Below are 22694 nucleotides of genomic sequence, written 5' to 3' on the forward strand. Positions count from 1 at the left end.
AAAAGTAAAAAAAAAACACAAGCCAGCTTACATTTGATTGTTGTCAAAATCTTTGGCTTACGTGATGTATTTTGAGGCAAGATAATTTTTTTTGTGGTGTCCAACAGGGAGGGGGGGGGGGGGGCGCATTAAGGTTTTTCGCCTAGGGCGCCAATTTACCTTGCACCGGCCCTGCATAGATATGCGCTGTGGCCGTCGATGATTGTCGTGATGAGTTGTACAGCTGTTGTCGTGCCTGTTGTCTGTGCGTGGGTTGTTGCGACCATTGGTGCTTGTCGTGGTGAGCTGCTGCACCGTTGCCGTGCCTGTTGGCCGTGCGTGGGTTGGTGTGACGACCGTTGGTATTCGTCGTGGTGAGTTATTTCGCTGTTGTCGTGCCGGTCGACTCTGCACCTGTAGGCGTCGTGGCTTGTCAGTGTTTATCACTGTGAGTTGCTGCACTGTCGTCGCGCCCGTTGGTGCTGCATGGATTGATCTCGCGGATGTCGGTGTTTGTCGTGGTGAGTTGTGTGGTTGGTTCTGCGCCTGGGGACGGTTTGTGGGTTGTCGTGGCGGCCATTAGTGTTGGTCGTGATTATCTGCGTCGCGGCTTGCGCACCTGTTGATCGTGTGCGTGGTGACCGTTGTCGTGTTGGTGGTTTGTCTATTCGTCGGTGTTGTTGATGGGGACTCTGTCTCAGTTTCCCTTTGCCTGTTTCCCGTCGGCTGAGTGTCGTGTGGCGTTGTTGTTGGTCGATAGGTGGGTGGTGTTGTTCTTCGGTTCTTCATTTCCCGTGGGCAATCACTGTGCCAGTGGAGAGTGCCTATCGGGCAGCCTCGTCGGCACTGTGGCAACCAGTAGACTAGGCTGGTATCCACTTGTATCGGCTCTGCGACTCGTGGCGGTCCACGGCCTTCGAGGGCCTGACCTCGGTGTTGTTGTTGGGGCGGTGCTGCTTGGATCGCTAGTAGGCGTTTACGGTTAGGTGGACTGTTCGCTCTAGTTCGGCATTCCGCGGGTTTCTCCACCACGCTCGTTGGAAATTCCTCTCTGTCGCTACCGCCATCTGTATGTACTCCTCAACCGTGGTCACGTTGCCTATGCACATGAAGGGTTGAAGTTCGTCCCTCAACAGCACTGTGATGGTTGGTAGTGCCCGAGTGGGTTCCACGAATGGCGATATGCATCGAAACAATTGCAGATTGTGCGCTACAAAGTTTTCGACAGGCTCTCCTTCGCGCTGGGTGTTGCTGTAAAACTGTGAAGTGCATTGCACCATGGTTGACCCGGCGTTAAAACGTTGGTTAAAGGCGTCGGTGAATTCTGGCCACTCCATGTCAAAGCACCTCCATAGGCACCACCATGCTAGAGCATTCCCTCGCAATTGTTCGCTGGTCCTCTCGGGCCATTCGTCTATTGGTGTTCCGCTCCGCGTGAACCGCGTTTCGCAATGGTGGATATATGCTCGTGGATCCACTTGCGGCGCTCCGCTGAATTCTGGTAGTCTGGCCACGTGATTTGTGGCCCATGTCGGCCCTGTTCGTGCGGCGGGTGGTATCATCACGATTTCGTGTCCGCATGGTTGTGCTGTTAGTTGTGTGATGTGCTCCCGAAGTATGGGTTCGATTTGGTTTCGGTCATTGGCGTTGTTAAAGTTGGTTGCAGGGCATTGAGAACTCTGTATTTTTTCTTTCCATATCCAGTCCCAGTCCACGTGCCATTGCTCGTGACTTGGTCGTGTTGTTCGTTGTGGCGTGTTGTTCGGTGGCGGGCACTGGCAGGTACTCAGCCATGGCAGTGAACCGGTCAACAGGTCCATCGTCCGGGGTTGTCTACAATGTGCGCATATTTCCTGAGGTGTTTGTGAAAACATTGTCGTGTTGTTGGTCGCGACGATGTGAACAGCTGTCTTGGCTGACGTGTCGCGCACGCTAGGCTGATCCGCGGTTTGGGTGCCCGGACAGTCGCACAAGAAGGAATGCGCAAACTAGGGTGCATGCACCGATTCACGTGCACACTAATACATCACATTAATTGTGCAATAACAGGTTTTATAAAACCCCAGCATAACTCAAATTCTGGAAACCCAATCAGTGCTATGGTGGTTCAGAACCCACAATTACCTTTTAAGTTTTTACTTTCTGTCTTCAAAAATCAAGTAAATTCCTACTTTTACCTGTTACGTGCTTCAGTAGATTAATTTGTATATTGAAACTCCCTTAACAACGTAATAAGTATAAGCTAAAATGTAGGCAAATGTATTACAATCACTCATTTCATCTTGATGATCACAACTAGATTCTGCCTCAGTTGTAACAGTACCACTTACATACTACCACAGTAAAAATATAGTTTGTAATTTGCAAAGCCTAAGATGACTTCTTAACGGTACTTTACTTATGTCTATCGCCAACTAACAAGTACATCTATTTTTTAAGGAATAAAAGAAGACAAAATTAATAACAGCAATAATGAAACAATTTAACAAAAAATATAAATCATTAACAAATATTTTTTTTAAGCTCACTGAGCTCCATAAAGAATTAATTTGCTTTAAAAAAATAGCATTTACATCATTTTCGTCTAGTTTACAATTCTGGAAAGAGATTGGGGAAGTCTTAAAATATAAAATACAATTTTAATAAAAAGTATTTTCAATATTATGGCATGCATCTACTGAGCAAACCTGTTGTCACCGTGACGACCAGCCCTTACATGGTGACGCCATGCAGTGGCGTAGTGAGGAAGCCACAGACCAAACGATGTTCTGATGGAAGGTTGATCCTGCAATGGTCTGCCTTTACCTTCCACAGAATAAAAGACAGGACAGAACAGTACAAGTTCCACAGGGTTTGATCCCTCGTTTTCCTTTGCTAACCCAGCTCTCTTAGGCGTTAAGCCCCTTCCGTCCCGGGACCCCACAGTCTTGGATACGGATATGCCGTTTAAGCGAAACAGGAGAGTTGTTAGAGATCAAAGTGTGTCCAGAGGCTGAGGCTACCCATCCCAGCTTAGCCACCACCTTCACCTCCTGCCCCACTCAGCTTACCAGTCAGTTTGACAACACAAACAACTCTATCCTTCAGGAAGGAAATTTTCCATTATTGAAAAGTTTTAACTATCAGGTCTTTGATAGAGGTAAAAACATGTGATGAGAGGAGATGACTGATTTAAATAATATATGATAATGTCCACCACAGTTCCTACTTCGCTTTGAAAGCAAGTGATATATATGCTCCACCACCATGACCCTACTATGTAATGGCAAAGTTACTTACTTTACATATTACATAGACTTTCAAAATGTGCAGAATTTTTAAAACTGCTGAATTTTTCTTAGTAGTGTCTCTTACTAAAAAGCATTCCATAAAATCTTGAAGCATAATTCGTAGTGTAAACTGCTATACAATGAATTTCTTAATTACCAAGGGAGCACCTGTAGTGTTTTAAATTGACAACACCGGCAGGAACCTGTATATGATACGTAACAAATAGCTACAAAATACCCTCTTTGAAAGCACAAGTTTGTAATGAGCATTAAGACAGGTGCCACTTGGGTGATTGCGGGGCAGTCTCTTGCTGCAGCTCCGCTGTTAACAACACTGGAAGATGGACTGGTTATAAAACAGAAGAAATTCACCACGTGAGTGCAACATGTTGGTACTAAAGGCTTTGGTACATATTAACTGATAAGGTGGTCACATGATTCGCCTAATAACGGTAACATGGTGTGGGGTAAAAAATAATTAAAAGTTCTGAGACAATAAATAATTGCTTAGTTGTTAGTTCCAAGTCTGGATCACATCCTGTGCTTGAACAAAATGAATATGTAACATGGGTGGAAAACTGCCTGTTGGCAATTCAAGAATTATTGAAGCAGCCTGTCTACAAAACAGGTTCTGCAGAGTGAAGAGCAGAAGCACGAACTGGACTGCGAAGAATCTAAACTTTGTGACACAATAATCTTCAATAAAGTGACACGTTTGCTTGACCAATGAGCATCAGTAGCATCACTCATAGACACCGTCACTTGCCAGCTGCCACAAAAGGGGGCAGAGGTTATGAAAGGCAACATTATTAACCCTACGGTTAGTTGACCTTAGGCTAGCAAAGCATTACTTGTACACTACTGACCTTATAATTGTACAATAAAAAAACAATAGTGATATTCATACAAACATATATTAGGTAACCATTAATATTCATGGCTAGACATTCAAACATAATCACAAAATAATGTCACAGTACAAATAGTTTATTGTTGCACAAATTACAAAATCACAAATCAATAAAACATTTATTGTGAACTTTCATCACTGAACAAACAAATGAATTAAAGCGCACACGGCATACATACAGTAACTGCGCTGTTCACAGAACTCCGTGCGACTGCCGAGATATTTTGATTAAACAATTTATACTTAATCGTGGAGTTATGTTTATTCAAAACCAACATAGGTTAATAATTTACTGACAGTACAATATTTATTTTTAAAACCCAAAATTTGCATATGGGTAGCAGTACATTATTTTACACTAAAAATCAGCATAAAAAATATGTGACCCATACGTGTGTAAATACGGTACATACAACCATCTAGTATTTCACTTTTAACTTATGTACTGCAGAAAATGAAGATTTTTTTCCCCCTCCATTGCACAAGGAAACAAATTTTAAGTGAGATATTTTATTCAGCATTCTATGATTTGGTATTTTCCATCAGCATCCTACTGACTCACCCACTCACTCAGGCATTCTGGGTGGACTCTGGCAGTTGACCTGCTAGATCGCACTGCAAACAGAGTAGTTCGTTTTCGTTTCCGTACAGCATTTCAAGTTTCGCAGCAGAATAAATTTCACAGGTACATTTCAGTTATGATTGAAAGAACACACTCATCTGTATTCATTCCTTCTATGGAGCAGCTTGTTAAAAATTGTTTTAAACAGCACAGTTCTGTCTGTAATAGTTATTCCCATTAAAACTATACTGGCGTTCAATGATTGGCAAAATTGCTACTCAGTAGAGTCGTTGTCCGGTATTTGGTTTTTTAAAAAAGTTACTTCCAATCATTTAGTATTTCCAAACAAAGTCCCAGCCTAGCACATATAAGTTAACTAAATTCAATTAGCCCTCCTTGCAAGTCTGAACCTCCATATGCAGTGTAAACTTATCAGGAAATCTAAATAAAACAACGTACATACCTCAGTGACCACATCCTGCTGCACGGACAAGGTATTGGGTCAGTAAAACGTCAGTAATCTTCAGTAGACATGTTTAATACACAACAATATAATTTCAAAAGATAAATTCAGCGAAGTGTCATTACCGAGATTCTATTAAAGCGATCTGCCTCAGCAGACAAGGCTCCAGTGAACCACACTTGCTCGTCGAGCTGACGTCAGTGCTAGCACTACAACAGCACGTTATGTGGGCAGGGGCGCCCGGGCAGAAATGTTTTGTCTTAGACTGCATTTACTTGATCTCAAAATAAACACCTTCCTCCTTCGATGGCATTTTACAATGATTATGATTCAGTTTCAACTTTTAAGAAGCAGATTATCTAAAGTATTTCCATAAATATAACAGCGTTTCTCTGTAGTCATGACAAAAGTGTTGAATCATCGGCCACAACAAAGGTTCATTGTTGAAGGGCCGTTCCTACCCAGACACACATACTGTGTGCACAGCTTCTAAAAAAACCATTCCATTTGAAAAATACTTGAGATTCTGTGTAATGTCTTAACGGAAAGTAGTATTTAAAAAGTCACTGAGGGCGGATGAGTAGTCAAGTTTCAGCATTTCGTTTTTTTAGTTAAAAGAGTGAAAATAACTAAATTGCAGGAACAGATTCTTGAAAGCTCTCAAGAGACTTGCATTATTCATTTTCATTTCTCCGCCATATAATGTTATGGTTACCACTCACATCTCACAGTTTTCCAATGCATGATGAGAAGACTGCGTGCCAGCTCAGAGGTGATACCGTGCTAGAAGCACCAGTAAGCATCGCACTTATCATTCCAACAAATTAAAACACAAATACATATATCTCTGACTAAGTGCCCCTTCAGGAAAGAACACTCGACAAGTACAGAAAAACCTATTCAGATTTTACAAATTGAGTTATAAAAGTAAAATTTTTCACAAATACTGTTCAATTGTGCCTAGCAAACTCTTAAGCCATATGTACATAAGTTTTTTTTATTATAAAAAGTGGAGTCTCAGAAGGACACTGCCCAAGCCATCTATAAAAGTAAAGATAAACTCAATAAAATGCTAAAGCACTAGATAGTAAATAATCAACAGAAAAGTGTCCACGGCATTAGATTTTATATTTTTTTGTACTTTCTTTTTAAAGTGTGCTGTGCTCACAGTATGGTGACAAACACCCATACTTAATTTATGTAACAATAAAACTACATTTTCAAGCGTGAACCTACTTATGTACACTGCACAACATAAACAATAAAAAAAAATAATAATATACACACAACACTGTGTGCTAGGAAAAGGTTCACAATTTGTCCTGTATTGGGTAGATTAAGTACAGAATATGAAATAATTAGAATTTTCAACTTATAATGCAAAATGTACATTCTCTACTTCCCAATGTTTACAGAAAAATTCAATAGAATTAAAGAATCTAAAAGATTCATCACTGGAACTAGAGTATAGCCCTGTCATAACATCTCAACATAAGTATCCTATTCTCAAAATTTAATTTTTTAATATTTCCTGCTTATAATGTCTTATAATAAGCTTTTTTGAAATGATAAAATTATTATATAATGGTGATTGTCATCAAACGAAGTAGTTACTTACTGATGTGTATTAAATCAGCCAATTAATTTAACGAGGAAATCGTAAAATAATACTTTGATTTAAAAATAAGTAGACTACCCTGGAAATAACAATAATAATACTAATAATGAAATATTATAAAAATTAAAAATGTAACAACAACAATAATCAATAACAAGTAGAAAGAAAACTGTTTAGTATTATTTATAGCTTGTGTGTTAAAATTAGTTTCTAAAAAAAATAAATAAAACAGCAGAAGGGTTCCTGCTTATAACATATCCCCCCACTCTTTGTCATGAAGAACATTACAACAGGGTTTTACTGTAATTCAATTCATGCCCACAAGTCTGCATTTTTAGTTTATTTTAACAAAAGTTATAGCTTATCACGTTATCACCCACACACATCAAATAAAACACATTTACGAAGTAGCTAAAACAGAATGCACCAAATACATCACCACACAACACACAGATGTCAAGACACTGTAAATACAAGTTGCGAACTAGCAAAACCAGCATTACAATAGTACAAAGTAATTTCAAATTATAACATAAATTCACTTTTAATTTATAATTCATTTCCTCTCTTTGGCATTAACATACTGGCAAGTAAGTTTCTACACAAAAGGCATTGGTTCTGTCGACAAAGCACGCGAGAGATTACGACCCTTCAGGAAGGACTGCCATACCATCGTTGCGAGGCCAGTGTGGGAGTACTCTGAGGAAACACAGTCTGACAAACACACACCCAACTGACAAATAAGACCCTCACTCAGATAAGCCAACACACGCAAGCTGAAAAAACCGCACTGTGATAGTGCGCAGTAAAAGAAGCGCGGTGCTGTTGACTGAAATGCTCTCCCACGTTTAGCATATACCACAGCACAGGGAAAAGCTATGCCTGTGATAATACTAGTGTCTCTTAGCAAATATTGAACTAATACCAAAATATTAAAGTCAAGTCAAATCAAATTTCCAATATTTTTTTCTCAGAAAAACTGTATCACACCATTTTAAAAATACTTGACTAAATATTATGTTTGTAATGATTATAAAACCAGCTGTACCCAGAACTATAAGACACCATTTAACAGAACATAAAATTAATACAGTAAAACTCATTTAAGACGACACTGCTTAAGACGTTTTCCCGCCTAAAAGTCAGACTAATATAGCACCAATAGTTTCCCATGCCATTAACCTTAAGATCCCTCGTTTAAAACATTTTGGGGTTATTAGATTTTTCTGCTTAAAACGCACTAAATCAACACAAAAACAAAAACTAACATACACAACCAATTCTTTTTTATTTTCGTGCTAGAGCTACTAATTGCCATTAACTTACCACTTCCTCATTCATCCATTCACACATGTGATTTAAATGTCATTCTGATCAAGATACTAGAACAAGCTTTGGCTTAAAAACATGTAATCGTGGACACCGTTATAACTTAAAAAACAGGACAATTTATTGATTTCATGTCCTCTTGTATGACCAGTTTCTTGTTAGCTGTAGACTGAAGAAGTGGTGCGCTGATCTTCAGCTTGTGATTTACCAACAGACCTTTATTATAAGATGTAAATTTATAACTTGATGCAATGTGTAAGTTTAAAGTAATAATGATAGATTGCGTTTCAACAGTTAATTAAAAATTATAATAAACTATCAATAATTTCATTAAAAACATAAACTTTGACTTGCGTGGTTGTTCTGTCAGGACTGTGAACACAGACAATAACCTTAAGCTCCAAGACTCATAAGGTCCAGATCTAAAAACCTATAATATTAATTGTATCTCATAATCTTAAGAAAGGGCCAACCGCATATTGACCAAAAAAAAAACAGCCTTTCGATGTGGAAACTCCTTCTGTGCTCTCGCTGTGCCCCCCACCTTGCCAGGGACGAGCGGGGACTGCGCGCTGGCTGCAGCAGATGCGCAGGAACAGTCACCACGCCTAGCGGGCGCGAGCTGTGCCTCACACCTTGCCAGAGACGAGCGGGGACTGCGCGTGCCGACTGCGCGTGGCCTTCAGGCGCTGGCTGCAGTAGATGCGCAGGAACACGGACAGGAACACCGTCACCACGCCCACCGCGCCCACCGCAGACATGTGGTGCTGGTAGATCAGGCACGACAGCAGGATGGCCAACCCCTGCACACATCCCCACATCATCATCGTCCTGCAGCCGGCACACCCGTTCTCTACGTAACCGTCTGCAACTTGCAAGCCACTAAGACGTCTAGCTTTTGCATTCAATTTTTACTCAGTGAGTGCCTTCAATAAAACATTAAGAAACTAGGAATGTATCTGACAGTTCAACCTGTTATACAATTTACAGTTTGGTTATAACTTATGACTCAGTTTTTTTTACAGACATAAAATGGTTAGGGAACAATTCAAACTTGTAATTGTTTCCCCCCTTAAGATAGACTTCATGCTAACAGATTGCTTAAAGTCACACATGACTTAGGTCTATGGTTTCTTTTAGGAGGAAAGGTGATGCCAAGTGTGGCTTTCTATATGATTCTGTTTGCAGGAAACACCTTTCAAAATAAAAATTCTTTTGACTGTGTGATATTAGACTACATTTAATTTTGGCTGAATAGTAATTATAATATGAAATGGTAGCTCAAGTCTTATTCCAGAACCTACCAGGTTTCTCATGCCAACAGCAGTAAAGCAGGAGAAGTACTAAGTAAGATGTGCATATTTATAAATGATACAGTAAAATTTCATTACAGCATACTTTAAAGAAACCACATTATTGGTACTTAATACTACAGGCAACAGCACTTCCAAGAACTCGAGGTTACCGGTAAACCCTCATCACTCAATCATCCAATACGATCACAGCCCAGAGGAACTTCTCGTCCATGGAAATATTTCTAAAGTACATTGATAAATATTATGATGACAATGCAACTCAGTATTTATCTTGATATTCCAGTGTTCACAAAGCTTTGTCACTGATAGGAGCAAAGATTACTAACTACTGTCGCACCTGTCGGACTGTCATGATGATGACGAATACGACCGGCCCGAACACGGCGATGGTGAAGAAGATGAAGAGCTGCCCAGCCGCGGAGCACAGTGACAGCACTATGCAGTCCAGCGAGAACTTAGGAAACTGCAACAGAACGTAATGAACGCCATGTGTTTCGTCAGAGCCAGGATCAAAACCTCGGATGAAGTCTTTCATACTGTGAGATGTCACACAAAATAACACTCTGTTACGGGTCAGGAAAACTGGTCCAGAAAGGATAGTCAAAATTAATAATTAAGAGTTTATTTACTAACTAATATGTACACTATTTCTTAAATTACGACAATATAAAATAACTATCCACGAATTTATCACACTTTCATAAATCCGTTATTTACTGTCCCACTGGAGTTTGGCTCAAAAGTGGCTCTCTCTACTGCTTATCTCTTACCACACACCTCGGTCCCAACACGCTGCCTCGCTCACTCACTCATCCACTGCGTCGTAACACCGTCCCTGATTCTCTGATCTTCACACACAGCCTGTCGCTTGCCATCACTCACCGAAGGTGTGATTCAATCTCTTCACTTCACCGCTGTATCGTTCCAGAGACTCGCCAGTGTCACCACCAGTCTCTCTCTCTCTCTCCACTCCCCCACAGGTCGGCGTTGCATCACACACCCACCGGTGTTACCACGGAAATGTATCTTAGCGTAGCCCTCCGAAGTCGTGTCCTCAATTACACTCCCCCCCTCCCCCCCGACTTAGCACCCGAAGCTGCAAGAACAATGGCGTAGTAGTAACGCCACTTTATGTGACGGAGCTCTGGGAAACTGCCCAACCCGAAAGAGAGACAGAGGTTTCAGAACTCCTTGGGAAGGCGCAGGGGGAGCTACTGCAAGATCCTAATAGTCTTAAAGACGAGGGGGAGGGAGACTGATACTGAATCCGGGAGAAGATGGGGACTGGCTGGCGTACCTTGTCTCCAACGGCCTTGTGATGTGCCAACTATCCCTCCTAGGTTAGGTTTGCCAGGAAGGAAAAGTCTGACATTGAAAGCTCCAGGAACCTAAGTCGATGGCACTCCAAACTTGAAGTGTCGAGAAAGTATCAGTGAAAAGATAAATGTGCCAACTGGCTTGCCACGTTGCCCTTACAATAGATGCAAAAAAAAAAAAACACTTAATAAAATAGGTGAAATAATTAAAAAGAAACTTTACAACATATTAGTGACTATAAACATGAAATCCTATGTCGAGTCATTGCAGAACACACAATGGAAACCAGCCACAGCATTGAATACTACCAATTTAACATCCCAGTCAACATTTCCCAATACAAGAAACAGTACATCCGAGAAGCAGTAGCAACATTTAAAAACTCTTCAAACATACTGTAGGGACCACGAAAGTAGCGAGCTGCATCCCATAGTTCCGACAACAAACGTTGCTCGGCATGGATCGGCAGAACGAAGCGGCGGCGGGGTGGCGCGCACGGAACTAGGCACGGCCCGGCTATATATTAGGCGATATAAAAACATGCAGCGCAGTAATGAAAGCGCAACGTTTAATTGTGTATCTGTAAAAACGTAATGGCATTTTGTTACACTGAACACATATAAATAGACACTTATAATTCTAACATGACGTGAGTGTAAAAAAAATTTGACTAAAGTTTCGAAACTCACCACAGTGAAGGCAGTGTTGGTTAGATCCGCAGCTGATGTAAGCCAAGAGTGGCCAAATTGCACCTCTTAGTTATGTGAAACGAGGTGATATGGAAACATTAAAATATTACGAGAGCTCTATAACTCAAAGAATAAATACCAGTTCTAACAAAGGCTGAGCCAAACACGATGTAGCACTGTCAGTATCACTATTTTCATCACTGTTGTCCATTACACTGTTACTTGTTGATGAAAGGAATTCGTCATCGTCACTGTCATCATGTAAATTTATTAAGAACTGGTCCATTGCCATGTCTATGATGCAGTCCCTCTTCCAGTATTCGTCTTCTAATTTTTGAACAAGATTGTAGTAGCCTACCCAGTGATATATTTTGTTACAGAGTTAACAGCATCCAGTGTGTGCGTCTGAAGTGCTTGCGCAGAGAACTCTCCCACAGTATTACATTCCCGAATGCACCTCTTTATCTTTGCCCATGCTAATTCAATAGCGTTGAACTCACACATGTATGGTGGGAGTCGAATGACATGATGTCCTGCATTTTTTAAAAGTTGATCAACCCGAAATATTTTCTCCTTTGGTTTGTGTTTTTCTACTAGTTCCATCAACATACATTTCAGCATTTTTTCATCACACATTACACTTCTGCGTTTTAGCCATGCAATCATTTCGTTTTTTGTACTGTATTTCGAAGGAGGCTTATCCTCTTGTTTGGAGTGAACTGGCACATTGTCCATTACTATAGCAGAAGATGGCGGCAAGTTTGGTAGAACATGTTCAGACAGCCATTTTTCAAAATTAGCAGCATTCATTTCCCCGTGATAATCTCAGACTGTCGTACCTGACTTGTATATCAATAATTCCCCTGGGAAAAATCCACATTTTGAACCAATATGAATCAATATTAGCCTCTTGGTTGCATTTCCTTTAGTTACTCCCGTTGTCATTTTTGCGTTGCCAACATTTCTGGAATGTGAGATTAGTATCCACCCACGACTCATCAAGGTAAAACACTTCCTTACCTTCAGACCTACACTGTCTAATTTGAGTGAGGTACTTGGAGCGCCATGTCACTATGTCAGCTCGTTCGATTAACAAACGCCGCATGTCTTCGCACCATTTCCAGACGAAGCCCATACTTCGCAATAATCTCTTGAGCGACGAAGGGCTCCACTGCCAATCTATTTTTTCCTTTAATACGGGAATCAATTTGCGTACTGTGGGGACAACTTTTTTAACCACATAGATTTCCTGGATTGTGTCTCTTATGACTCGTTTATCGAAGCTGTCAATCGCAATCTTGAGTTTTTTTCATGGCCTGCACATAAAAAAATTATGCTGTAGCAATCTTAATAATAAAAAAACATATGCACATCTGATATATTTTGTAAAAATAATATAATCAATGATAAATACCCTTTGTTTAATATCACTAATGCACATTACACATGTTTAAAATGCATGACTTACCTCTTTTTTCCTGGTGTTGTAGGCGGATCATTTGGCATTGCAATTTGTTTCTATCGAATACGCATCAGGCATCACTGTTGCTTTGCTTACATCTGTATAATTTGCAGCACGTTCCGTTGCTTTGTGAATAGGAATCAAAAGGAATTTTTCACGAGCTTCTTGATCAAAAATTGATATTACTTTACTAATAATTTCTCTCTCTTTGCTTTGAATCACTTGATTGCTTTTCCTACGCTTTACATTCGCCTCCATTACTCGTCGCACACTACCTGCCAATATACTTTACACGGTTAGTAATGCAGGAAGGGAGACGGAATTTCCTATTGCATGACACTCCCTTCCCCTTCAACCCCTACTTCTCCTGCCAGCCTTGAACCACTCTTTCCCCTTCACCCCCGCGCAGACAGCTCGCAAGATTCCTGGCCCATACAGTACATAGGGATGATGAATACAATTTAAGCAGAATATGGGACCCACTCTTCAGACATCCTCAAGACCAGCTCTGCATACAACTACAGACTGGCCTCTGATTGGCCAGACAGCCCAGCCAACCAGAAGAAAAGAGTTACTATTTGGCCAGCAGTCCCAATCAATCACAGATGCTCAGCTCTGACTGGCTCACATCTGCAGCCTATCAGGAAACTCTCCCCTCTCAGACGAGAGTATTTAAAGACAAGGGAATTTCCCAGGTAACTGGTACCCTAAAGATAGCAACTAAAAGGTCGCTAAGAACGTGGGTTAAATCTTAGCCTTTAACGTGGCTAGAACCCAAAACCCAAGCAACTTTAAGTTTTCCATGTAAGTTTTAAATACATGTCCCGGCAAACACAGTGATGGTAAGCCAGGCTGTGCCTTCGGTTGCGAACCAACACATGACGCTTGGCATAGCACATGGAACAATGTCCATAGTGATAACTATATAAAATGGACTGAGTTCCACAATTTAATAGTCTATTAACATCTACTTTGTGCACATCTTATATGAGGATTGATTAAATTTTTAGAGATTAATTTCTAACTATAATAAAATTGATAAAACTTGATATACTGGCTAAAAAAGTAATATTATATATATATATAAATAATTAAATTAATTAGATTAATAACCTAGGTATAATTTAAAATATCCAATCTCCTACAATTCCGTTGGATAACGACTGTGTTATTAGTTCTGCTGGTTATTGTTCTGATAATTATTTTTTGTGTTCTGTCCTGTCCTGCTGGGTGTCTAGTCTTCTGTGTTATGTGTTTTATTTTATTATAGTTATAATATACAAGGGGCTCTTGCTAACATTGTAAAAATGCAAAACAATAACTTATAGTCCATGTGTGCCAGGCTTAATAGAGAACAGGCATGGTTCTAAGTCATCCTGACTGAACTGCTACGCACCTGGGCCATGAAGCGCAGGGAGTGCGCGAAGCCGCCCTGCTGCACCAGCGACACAGCTGTGAAGAGGCAGGAGAACAGGTTGACTCCACACATCATCTGCACAGAGCTCATGGCGTACTGGTTGAACAGCTCCCCCTGCCAGTTGGACGTGAAGCTGTCGAAGGCCATGTAGGCGGCTAGCAGCACCAGCCCGGACAGCGTGGTTACCCCCGTGTCTGCAACACGCACCACGTGGTCGACCCGGGCCCGTGTCGCTGCCCGTCACTTCACGCAATGTCTTTACAACTAGCACCAGAAACACAATTGCAACAGCAATTGAAAAAGTGCTAAGAGAAAGCCAGTTTGTCAGTAGTTAAGTGAACGTGTCTGATGATGCGTTCTACCTAATATCAGTGCTCTCTAAATGCTCCGAGTGCAAGTTTAAGTTAGTATGAAGACAGGCCTGACGATTTTCAGCAAAAGAAACACCTTTTCATGAATAGTTAAACGCTAAAAGCATGGTTTATGTTGTGTCCGTGCTGCGGACTGGCGAGTTGATATGCCGGGAAGAGAATAATAAGAACTCGAAAGACTCGAGGAAACAAGTGTAACCTCGACCCAGGATGATACTCACCCGTGGTGTGGTCGGAGCTTCCGAACATGAACAGCGCCATTCCCAGCGATATGAAGACAGCAGTGACGTACTCGTAGAACTCGTACTTGCGTCTCGACACGAACTTGCCCATTATCATCACTGGGATTATCTTCGATGCCTTTGCTAGAACCTGTAACACAGCACTAACAGGACCACCCATTGGTTTGCTATGGTGATCGGTGCCAGACAACAGGCATGCAAAAGTTACAACTTTTTTAGTTTTTTATTGCAGTTTTAATGTTCCAAGTTAATGCTCTTGTTTAATAGGGTAACTTGTACACAATGGGAATGTAGTGGGTGACATACGAACCTTGAAAAAGGGGATTGAGCAGAAGAATAGAGCTAGACAGAGATGTGATGGCAAGGATTGGACAAGAATAAGGGAACCCAGAAAAACGAGAACACAGGTAATGCTGTTCACAGGAAGAAACTCAAGAAATGGTGAAGACACTTGGAGAGACAAGTAGCCGAACCTCATATTGCCTAAATATTTATTTTTTAATCTAATTTTTTTTTTATGTTCTTTGCATTTGGTTTACAGTTAATTTGTCTCAATGGCTCTGATTATCTTTGTACCTTAACTTAGTGGGTGTTGGCTCTTTCGGTACTCGGGTACCACAACTAATACAACTATGGCACATCCTGGTGTTTTGTTTTCTGGCCGCTGCAAAGTGCTGCATTCAGCGTTACGAGCGGAGCTGGTGCGCGACTGGACTCGCTAAAGTCAAACGGGTGTTTGCCCTCACAGAGGGACTTTGAGTCCAGGACTGGACTTAGCAGGATGGCGGCAGCACTACTCGTCGATGTAACAATTTTGAACTCTGTAAGTTTCAGCGCAAGAATTTGATGCATTATGGATAGGCAAATATCTTTTTTTTGTTTTGTGGATTAATGCAGTGGTAGTAAGCTCAGTCAATCAGGTCAAAGACTTCCACTACAGAATTAAACTATGAAGAGAAACAGTCTAATTGATCAAATTTAAAAATTAAAAAAATATATATACTGAGCAAAAATTAAATAAAAAAAATGTTTTGTGCTCTTGTCATAGTTTTGTGAAAGAAAGGGTGAGCTGAGGAAGAGAGGCGCGAGGGGCGAGGGGCGAGGCACACACCTGGGTGGGGAAGCTGACGTACTTGAGGGCCTCGTACTGGCACCACGAGCTCATGATGTTGGAGAAGGAGCAGTACACGTACTTGTAGAGCGGGGCCGTATGGCGCGGCTGCCGCGCCACCAGCACGTAAGTCCCGGACAGCGTGAACGCAAGGATGCGGTTCACGAACACCAGGAACTGTGAGTCCTTGAAGTTGCCCTTTGCTCCCTCCGCGCTCTCGTACTCCTGAAGCACAACGCTCGCTGGGCATGGCTTGTCGTACCGGTCCCACTGCTAACAAGTAGCGCTGTCAAACTAGATGGTCTAGTGAAGTGTGGAATTACTGGAAATAATTTAATATTGACCAGTCACACATTAGGTGGTTATTCTATTAGTACTTAGGACACTAGAACGTGTTAAAAAATATTTTGTAAATAAGATATATGGTCTTTTATTGATTTATTTTATTTACAACCCATTAAAGACACTAATTTTGTTACTGAACTAAAACTTCACACATTAAATATTTTGTGACAAATCTCAAACTCACAAATTTTGTAAACCAATGATCCACAATGGGAATCAAGCTCAGAATTGAGGCAAGAATCGACATCCAAAGGAATCGAAGAAATGTGTATATTTAGAGATCCCGACTAAGCACTTCACGTGCCGCAAGGAATCAACAAACCAGAGATATTGGGGAAAGAACTGGCTATTTCCCACGGTAATGAACCACCCAAGATTCTCCTGCTGTAATTCTGGGAAGCCAAGTCGAACGGACCAGAATATCTCCAGAATGAGATAGTATGTGTTATCACAGCACCACTTGGTCTGTTTCACTGCATGTGAATGGCTACACGGTATACTGCGTAGGATATGCACACCCAATAAAGCTGGCGAGTGAGAAGACAACTGGAGTAGTCGCTACTTTAAAAAAATTATCTACAACAACAACACAGTCAAATATCTAACTGATATAAATTGTACACAGTTCCATTGCTGAAAGTGTAACATTCTGATTGGTGACCACTGTTTATATATAGTTTTACATGCATTATCACTAGAGACCCCGAAAAATGGTGAAGCGCGAAATTCACGAAATAACGCGAAAATTTGATACTTTAAACAAATTTTGCGACTTTCCTTTGATTTTGACATAGTCGCGAAATTCACGAATTTTCGTGCGAAATTCACGCTTTTTCGCACAAAATAATGTCATTATGTCGTAAGTTCTATTTATTTACGCCATCATAAACATAGGCGTGAAATAAACATAGACTGAAAGACTAGTGCCGTGATATTATCTTCGTTTTGACATGTTACTGAAATCCACGTATTTTTATTACTCTGTTTACAAGCAGTAAATATTGCCATCGCAAATGAAAACAAAATGTAAAAATTGTCAACAATCGATATGTGCGCACTACCAACATAACAAATTGACTCCACAGTTTTTGTGTTTTGAATAATGGTCGTTTCTGCCGCAAGGCGCACTGGTGTCGATTTTTCTAACCTAATTTAATCGCATCGAGCTAAGATGGCAGTCATTTTTGCGTGCACATTTCTATGAGTGTTTACAACTACCGTCCACATTTTGTAAGTTTTGTGATACAATTGAATTTGTGGCTAAGATGCCGAAAACTTCGACAATGTTTGATCGCGAAAGAGAGATAATATCGGATGATTTTATATTTTTGATCAGCGGGGCAAAATTATGATGTGCAAGTTCTGCAACGTGCGGGTTGATTGTACACGCAAAGACACGTGCAAAAATCATGTGGCAATTTACACACACAAAACAAAACAACAAAAACAATTATTTTGTCAAGCATTCTACCGTGTCTAAACAAATCTCGATAGGCGACAGCGTGAATAAAGCAAACAAGCTTGAAAGTGCAGAAAACAAGAATTTTTTTTCTGATTTTGTTAATATGATGCTGTAAGTTAACATTCCTTTGGAAAAAGTTGATCATCCAGCTATGAGGGAATGGTGTAACACCCATGTTGAAGGTTAGCCTTATTTATTTAGAAATGTTTTCCCCCTCTAATAAAAATTCATAAGCATATGTAGGCCTACAATATTATCGATTAACTTACCTTTACTTCAAATAAATATGCAAGTACCTCAGATTAACAAACACATAAATAGGTTGGATTGCATTGTGAAATGGTGAGCACACCACAATATATTTTTGACTGATTGATTGATGGTTTGACTCTGTAATCCAGCAGTACCTAATCTAGAAAAGGTTAGGTTAGGTTTGGTTTGGCTAAGGCCGGGTTTATAGAAAACGCAAGAACGCAGGACGCGACAACCGCAAGAAATTCACAGTCGTTTATAAAAAACGCAAGGACGCCGGCCATCGCCAACGTCAAAAAATAAAATTTCAGGAATGTCATGATTATTTTTAAAATCTTTGTTGTACTTATCGTACAGGCAGGGAAAATTTTGGATAAGCTGAATAAGAAATTAATCAGCTTCCTCCATTGCGCTGTATTCACTAGAAGAATGCCAGACCAAAACATAAATAAAGAAACACAAGCGTAACGATTACAATCGCAGAGCCTTCTATATGCATTACATGACAGTTTCAGTTTCCACATACTAAAGCAACCAGTATAGAAGGCCAAAACGCAAGGAGAAAACGCAAGAAGTAGAAAGTTCAACAACTTCTGCGTTGCATTCTTGCGTTATTGCGTGTCTTGCATTTTTTTATAAACGTGCTGGTAGAAGAGTTAAGGTTGGACTTTTACCGTAGTTGCGTTTCTGCGTTCTTGCGTTTTCTATAAACCCGGCCTAAGAATTGTTTTGAATAAATTAGCCCATTAATATTTTTCAGCGATAACCTTATAAATGCTACCTATTTATAAGTATATTGTAAGTTATGTATACATTTTAGGTGCAGGGGATTTGCCGTCATCAGCCAACACTCTTAGAGAAACTTATGTCCCAAAAATTGGCCAGGCAAATAAGGAAGCAGTAAGGCTATGAGGTTTTTTTTACACCGCCAATGGCATAATTTTTTCACAATTTTTTGGGGTCTCTACTAATTGCTTATTTTTACATCGATTTTTTGCACCACTTGCTAATTTTTACACCGGTTTTTTGCACCGCTTTTGTCATTTTTTTGCACCGCTTTTGTCATTTTTTTACACCGAAATGAGCCAGTTTTATTTACCATTTTCTGGGGTCCCTAATTATCACATCAGTATGTCACGAGGAATGTGTTTGAGAGTGTTAAGCAACTGTGCAGCTAGATGTGGCTGAAGCAGCGAGACAGCTCACTCGAGTCATGATCTTCTCTTGCAGCAGTCCCCAGGTGAGGTAGGTCAGCTGCAGTCCCAGGAAGCAGAACATCAGCAGGATCACTTGCTGCATCGTCGAGTACGCCTTCTGGGTCTGTTGCACGGGGCCTTCCCCTGCACCCGGGGTGTCTGGGCCGGCCAGGCATAGTCGCACTAGCCCCGCGAAGCAGCTCGGGCCTATAGCACACACCAATCCCTCGTCTCACAACCCCTCAGTGGTGGCGACACACCGTCTAAGAAAGAGTGCTGCAATGTCACCAGAAGAAAATAGTTCCGTGATTTACACTTACACTTAATTCCTTTATTTAGTCACCCGTCTAAGTACCTAATATAACTACAGTAAAACTGTCTTCAATTCAGCATATTCAGCTTCATGGCCATTCTCAATTTAGGATTTTGCTGGATTATTAAACATCAATGTAGTTTTAATGCAAATTCCACAGAAAAATTACTATACATTACAAGGATGTTTAAACAACTGGAATAAGATGCCCTGTAGAAAGAAAATTCATAACTTAAATTTACCCAACATGAAAAATTACCCACTATAAAAAACAAAACACTACACTGAAATGAAAATTCTTAGTTATGGTAAACTTAAGGTAAACTAAAATTGCCAGCAGCACAGTAATGGGACCTGACGACCTATGTCATTAGCCGAAATCCACCCAAAAAAATCTGATCATGAGCGGCTCGATTGGTGCTACCTTACAAAATGTGTCGAACCACAGAGGCCGGATTAAAATGCTTGTATTTGGAGTAGTAAATATATTTAAACCCATATGAAAGATATTTAAACATTATCGCTGCCCCTAGTTTTTTAACTGTTTTCATGTGCTCATCCACACCTCCCTCCTTTTTACACGTCCTTACAATCATTAACAAGTGCATAATGCATTTCCTGTGTGATCATTACAATACATGATATAAACACTTTGGAACCACAAAAAAAAATACTGATTAGTGCTGAAATAATAAGCATTTAGTAGGGCCTACAGTACATCACCTAAAACATTTACAAGTTAAAAAAAGAAGCATTATCACATAATACCCCCAAAGAAAAATTACTTGGTGTTAATTACAGATGCTGTAAAAATTTTTTTTGTTGGTTATTCCACTTACTTCTGAGACAGCCCCACGCCCAATGATAATTATTACTGTAGTGATCAAAACAAGTATTGGACACTGCAGTTAAATGTAATGTAAGATTAATTCCAATATTTTAAAACTATCAGAGAATAAATAAAATATTTTAAGTAGGTAATGGTAATAAGGCAAATATATATTGAATAGATGTTATATTGAGGTATTTGAAAGATTTAGCTTTCAAAAATATTACATTATATAAACTCTGAAACTCTTTAAATCCATCTGCAAATAGTGTAGTGCAAACCACAAATAAGTGTTATGAAAATGAAAAATGAATGCTGGATGCATTGTAACCGAAACCTACCACACGAATATTTAAAAATTTCTTATCAACCAATTTAAGCACGGCACTGATTTTAGTGCCTTTGTGTACTTTATGATCATAGAAATTGTAAAACTACCAATCATAAGTAAGAATTTTTTTTAAAGTTTGTGTTTTGTGTACCAATAAATCACCTGTTCTTTCCAAGTAATTGGTTTTCTTGACATATTTGTAAATGAGGAACCCTGGGACGATGATGGTGGCATAGCCCAGCAAGTTCAGAGACAAGCGGAACAGCCAACTGTCCTCCAGTTCACCGAACAACCCGTCATTAGCTCCGCCCCTGTCTTGGTCCACTACAGCTCTCAGAAGCTGCGTCATCACGTAGATGACGGCTGCAGTCCCCAGCACCAGGCCACTGAACAAACACATTCAATTATTTTACAACTGCTCCGCAATATAAATACATGATTTATGAATGTAACATAACCTTAAATTTGAATTACCAAATTATTATTTCCGCACTCCTGCCCATCTCTGCAGTGTCCTTATGAATCTACTAGTGTTCAAATGTAAAATCCTCTTTGAGGTAATCAACATACGCCATTACATTCGTTTATGCAAACCTGGCGTTAGCATAGGCCTCGGGAACAAATTCACATAAGAGTGCAATTTACTACAATCGTTTCAGAACGTATGGCGTCCCAGTTCATTGCGGCTCGTCACACTAGCAAGTTGCTTCGTTTACGTCAAGGATTGTACATGTTTCGGTGTCTGCTGAGCAAACACCTAAACAAATACTTGCGTCGCCGTTGCGTAGTGTGTACAGTCACTGTGACCAACACCATAACTACAAATTCTGACGAATTATGTTATATACAATTATTATTATTTATCATGACACTTCACTAATATAATTCAAATGCGTGAAATAGTCAAGGTAAGTTAGCATATACAAATCAAATTATGGAAGAAAAAACATTCCTTGCTACCAACGACGCATACAGAGTAAGACCTTAGTACGTACTTTCGAACATTGACGACGCCTGGCAGGTGATTCCTTATGTGACATATAAGACAAAAACATATTATAAACATTTTCCACAAAATTAATTAATATTAATTATGTACTCTTTTAAATTTAAAACTACCTACTTAAAAAATTCTGAAGCTACGTGCACTTATGCGGGAAATCTTCAAACAATGTTTCTTATAACTGTGATAGTAAACCTATGAAAAAAAAGTTTGATAATATCGTCTGCTTCAGTGTCCTGGGGACACACTGTAACAAATACGACAAGCCCCTCCGCTGCATCAACTGCTCCAAGCCGCATCTGGTTGATGTCACCCTAGATATAGTGACACCCAGCCCCTGCGCTGTAAAAACTGCAAGGAGGAGGGACATCATGCTGCAGACAAAGCATGCCCACATTTCAGAGCCCTGGTCGAGGGCAGAAAGAAAAACATACAACAAAGACAAGAGCACCAAAATTCAACACCAACCACTGAACACTAACTCCGCTGCACAGTTCCCAGAACTGCGTGGCGCACCCTAAGTCCCTCCACAGGCGGGGCCTGGGGTGAGGTGTCGGTGGACCAGCTGGCAGCGGAGGTGGGGCCCACTAGCCTCAGAGCGAAGCCCCTGGGCTGGGCGTGAGGAGGATACACGATGTGCGCTGCCTCAGTCGCAGTAAGCTCGACACTCCCAGAGCTGCGCCAACACATGATCAACATCTGCATGCTAATGCTCTAATCGCACACTTCCGACCTTTTTGTTGCTCCATAAATGCTGCGACCACACAGTTTGACAAACAAATGCTCCTACTTCAGGGACTCATTACACTTCCCTAAAAGCATGACAGCACAAACAGGTGCTGCGCACACTTGACATGTACAAAATTTAAATGCCTGTGGTGTCAAAAATCAAATCTACCAGCTAGAGC

The 22694-nt window shown here is 40.5% G+C and overlaps 1 protein-coding gene across 1 annotated transcript; it reads right to left on the reverse strand.

Annotated features, from left to right (window-relative positions):
- Positions 1-4219: 4219 nt before the first annotated feature.
- On the reverse strand, positions 4220-21681 carry LOC134541794 (adenosine 3'-phospho 5'-phosphosulfate transporter 1). Its single transcript, XM_063385475.1, has 8 exons — positions 21258-21681; positions 20946-21169; positions 19321-19517; positions 16056-16280; positions 14924-15074; positions 14311-14525; positions 9784-9909; positions 4220-8933 (listed from the first exon to the last, which is right to left on the reverse strand). Exons 1-8 carry the CDS (start codon positions 21284-21286, stop codon positions 8760-8762), a joined length of 1341 nt encoding a protein of 446 aa, XP_063241545.1. The 5' UTR covers positions 21287-21681; the 3' UTR covers positions 4220-8759.
- Positions 21682-22694: the final 1013 nt, after the last annotated feature.

Source organism: Bacillus rossius (genome assembly GCF_032445375.1).
Source record: "Bacillus rossius redtenbacheri isolate Brsri chromosome 4 unlocalized genomic scaffold, Brsri_v3 Brsri_v3_scf4_2, whole genome shotgun sequence".
NCBI classification, from domain to species: domain Eukaryota; kingdom Metazoa; phylum Arthropoda; class Insecta; order Phasmatodea; family Bacillidae; genus Bacillus; species Bacillus rossius.

Coding starts and splice junctions, on each gene's coding strand:
- LOC134541794 (XM_063385475.1), bottom strand. CDS start 21,286: ATGGGCAGGAGTGCGGAAATAATAATTTG. Junction 19,518..20,945: donor CAATTACTTGGAAAGAACAG/GTGATTTATTGG, acceptor TGTGTGCTATAG/GCCCGAGCTGCTTCGCGGGG. Junction 14,526..14,923: donor AAGCTCCGACCACACCACGG/GTGAGTATCATC, acceptor TGCGTGTTGCAG/ACACGGGGGTAACCACGCTG.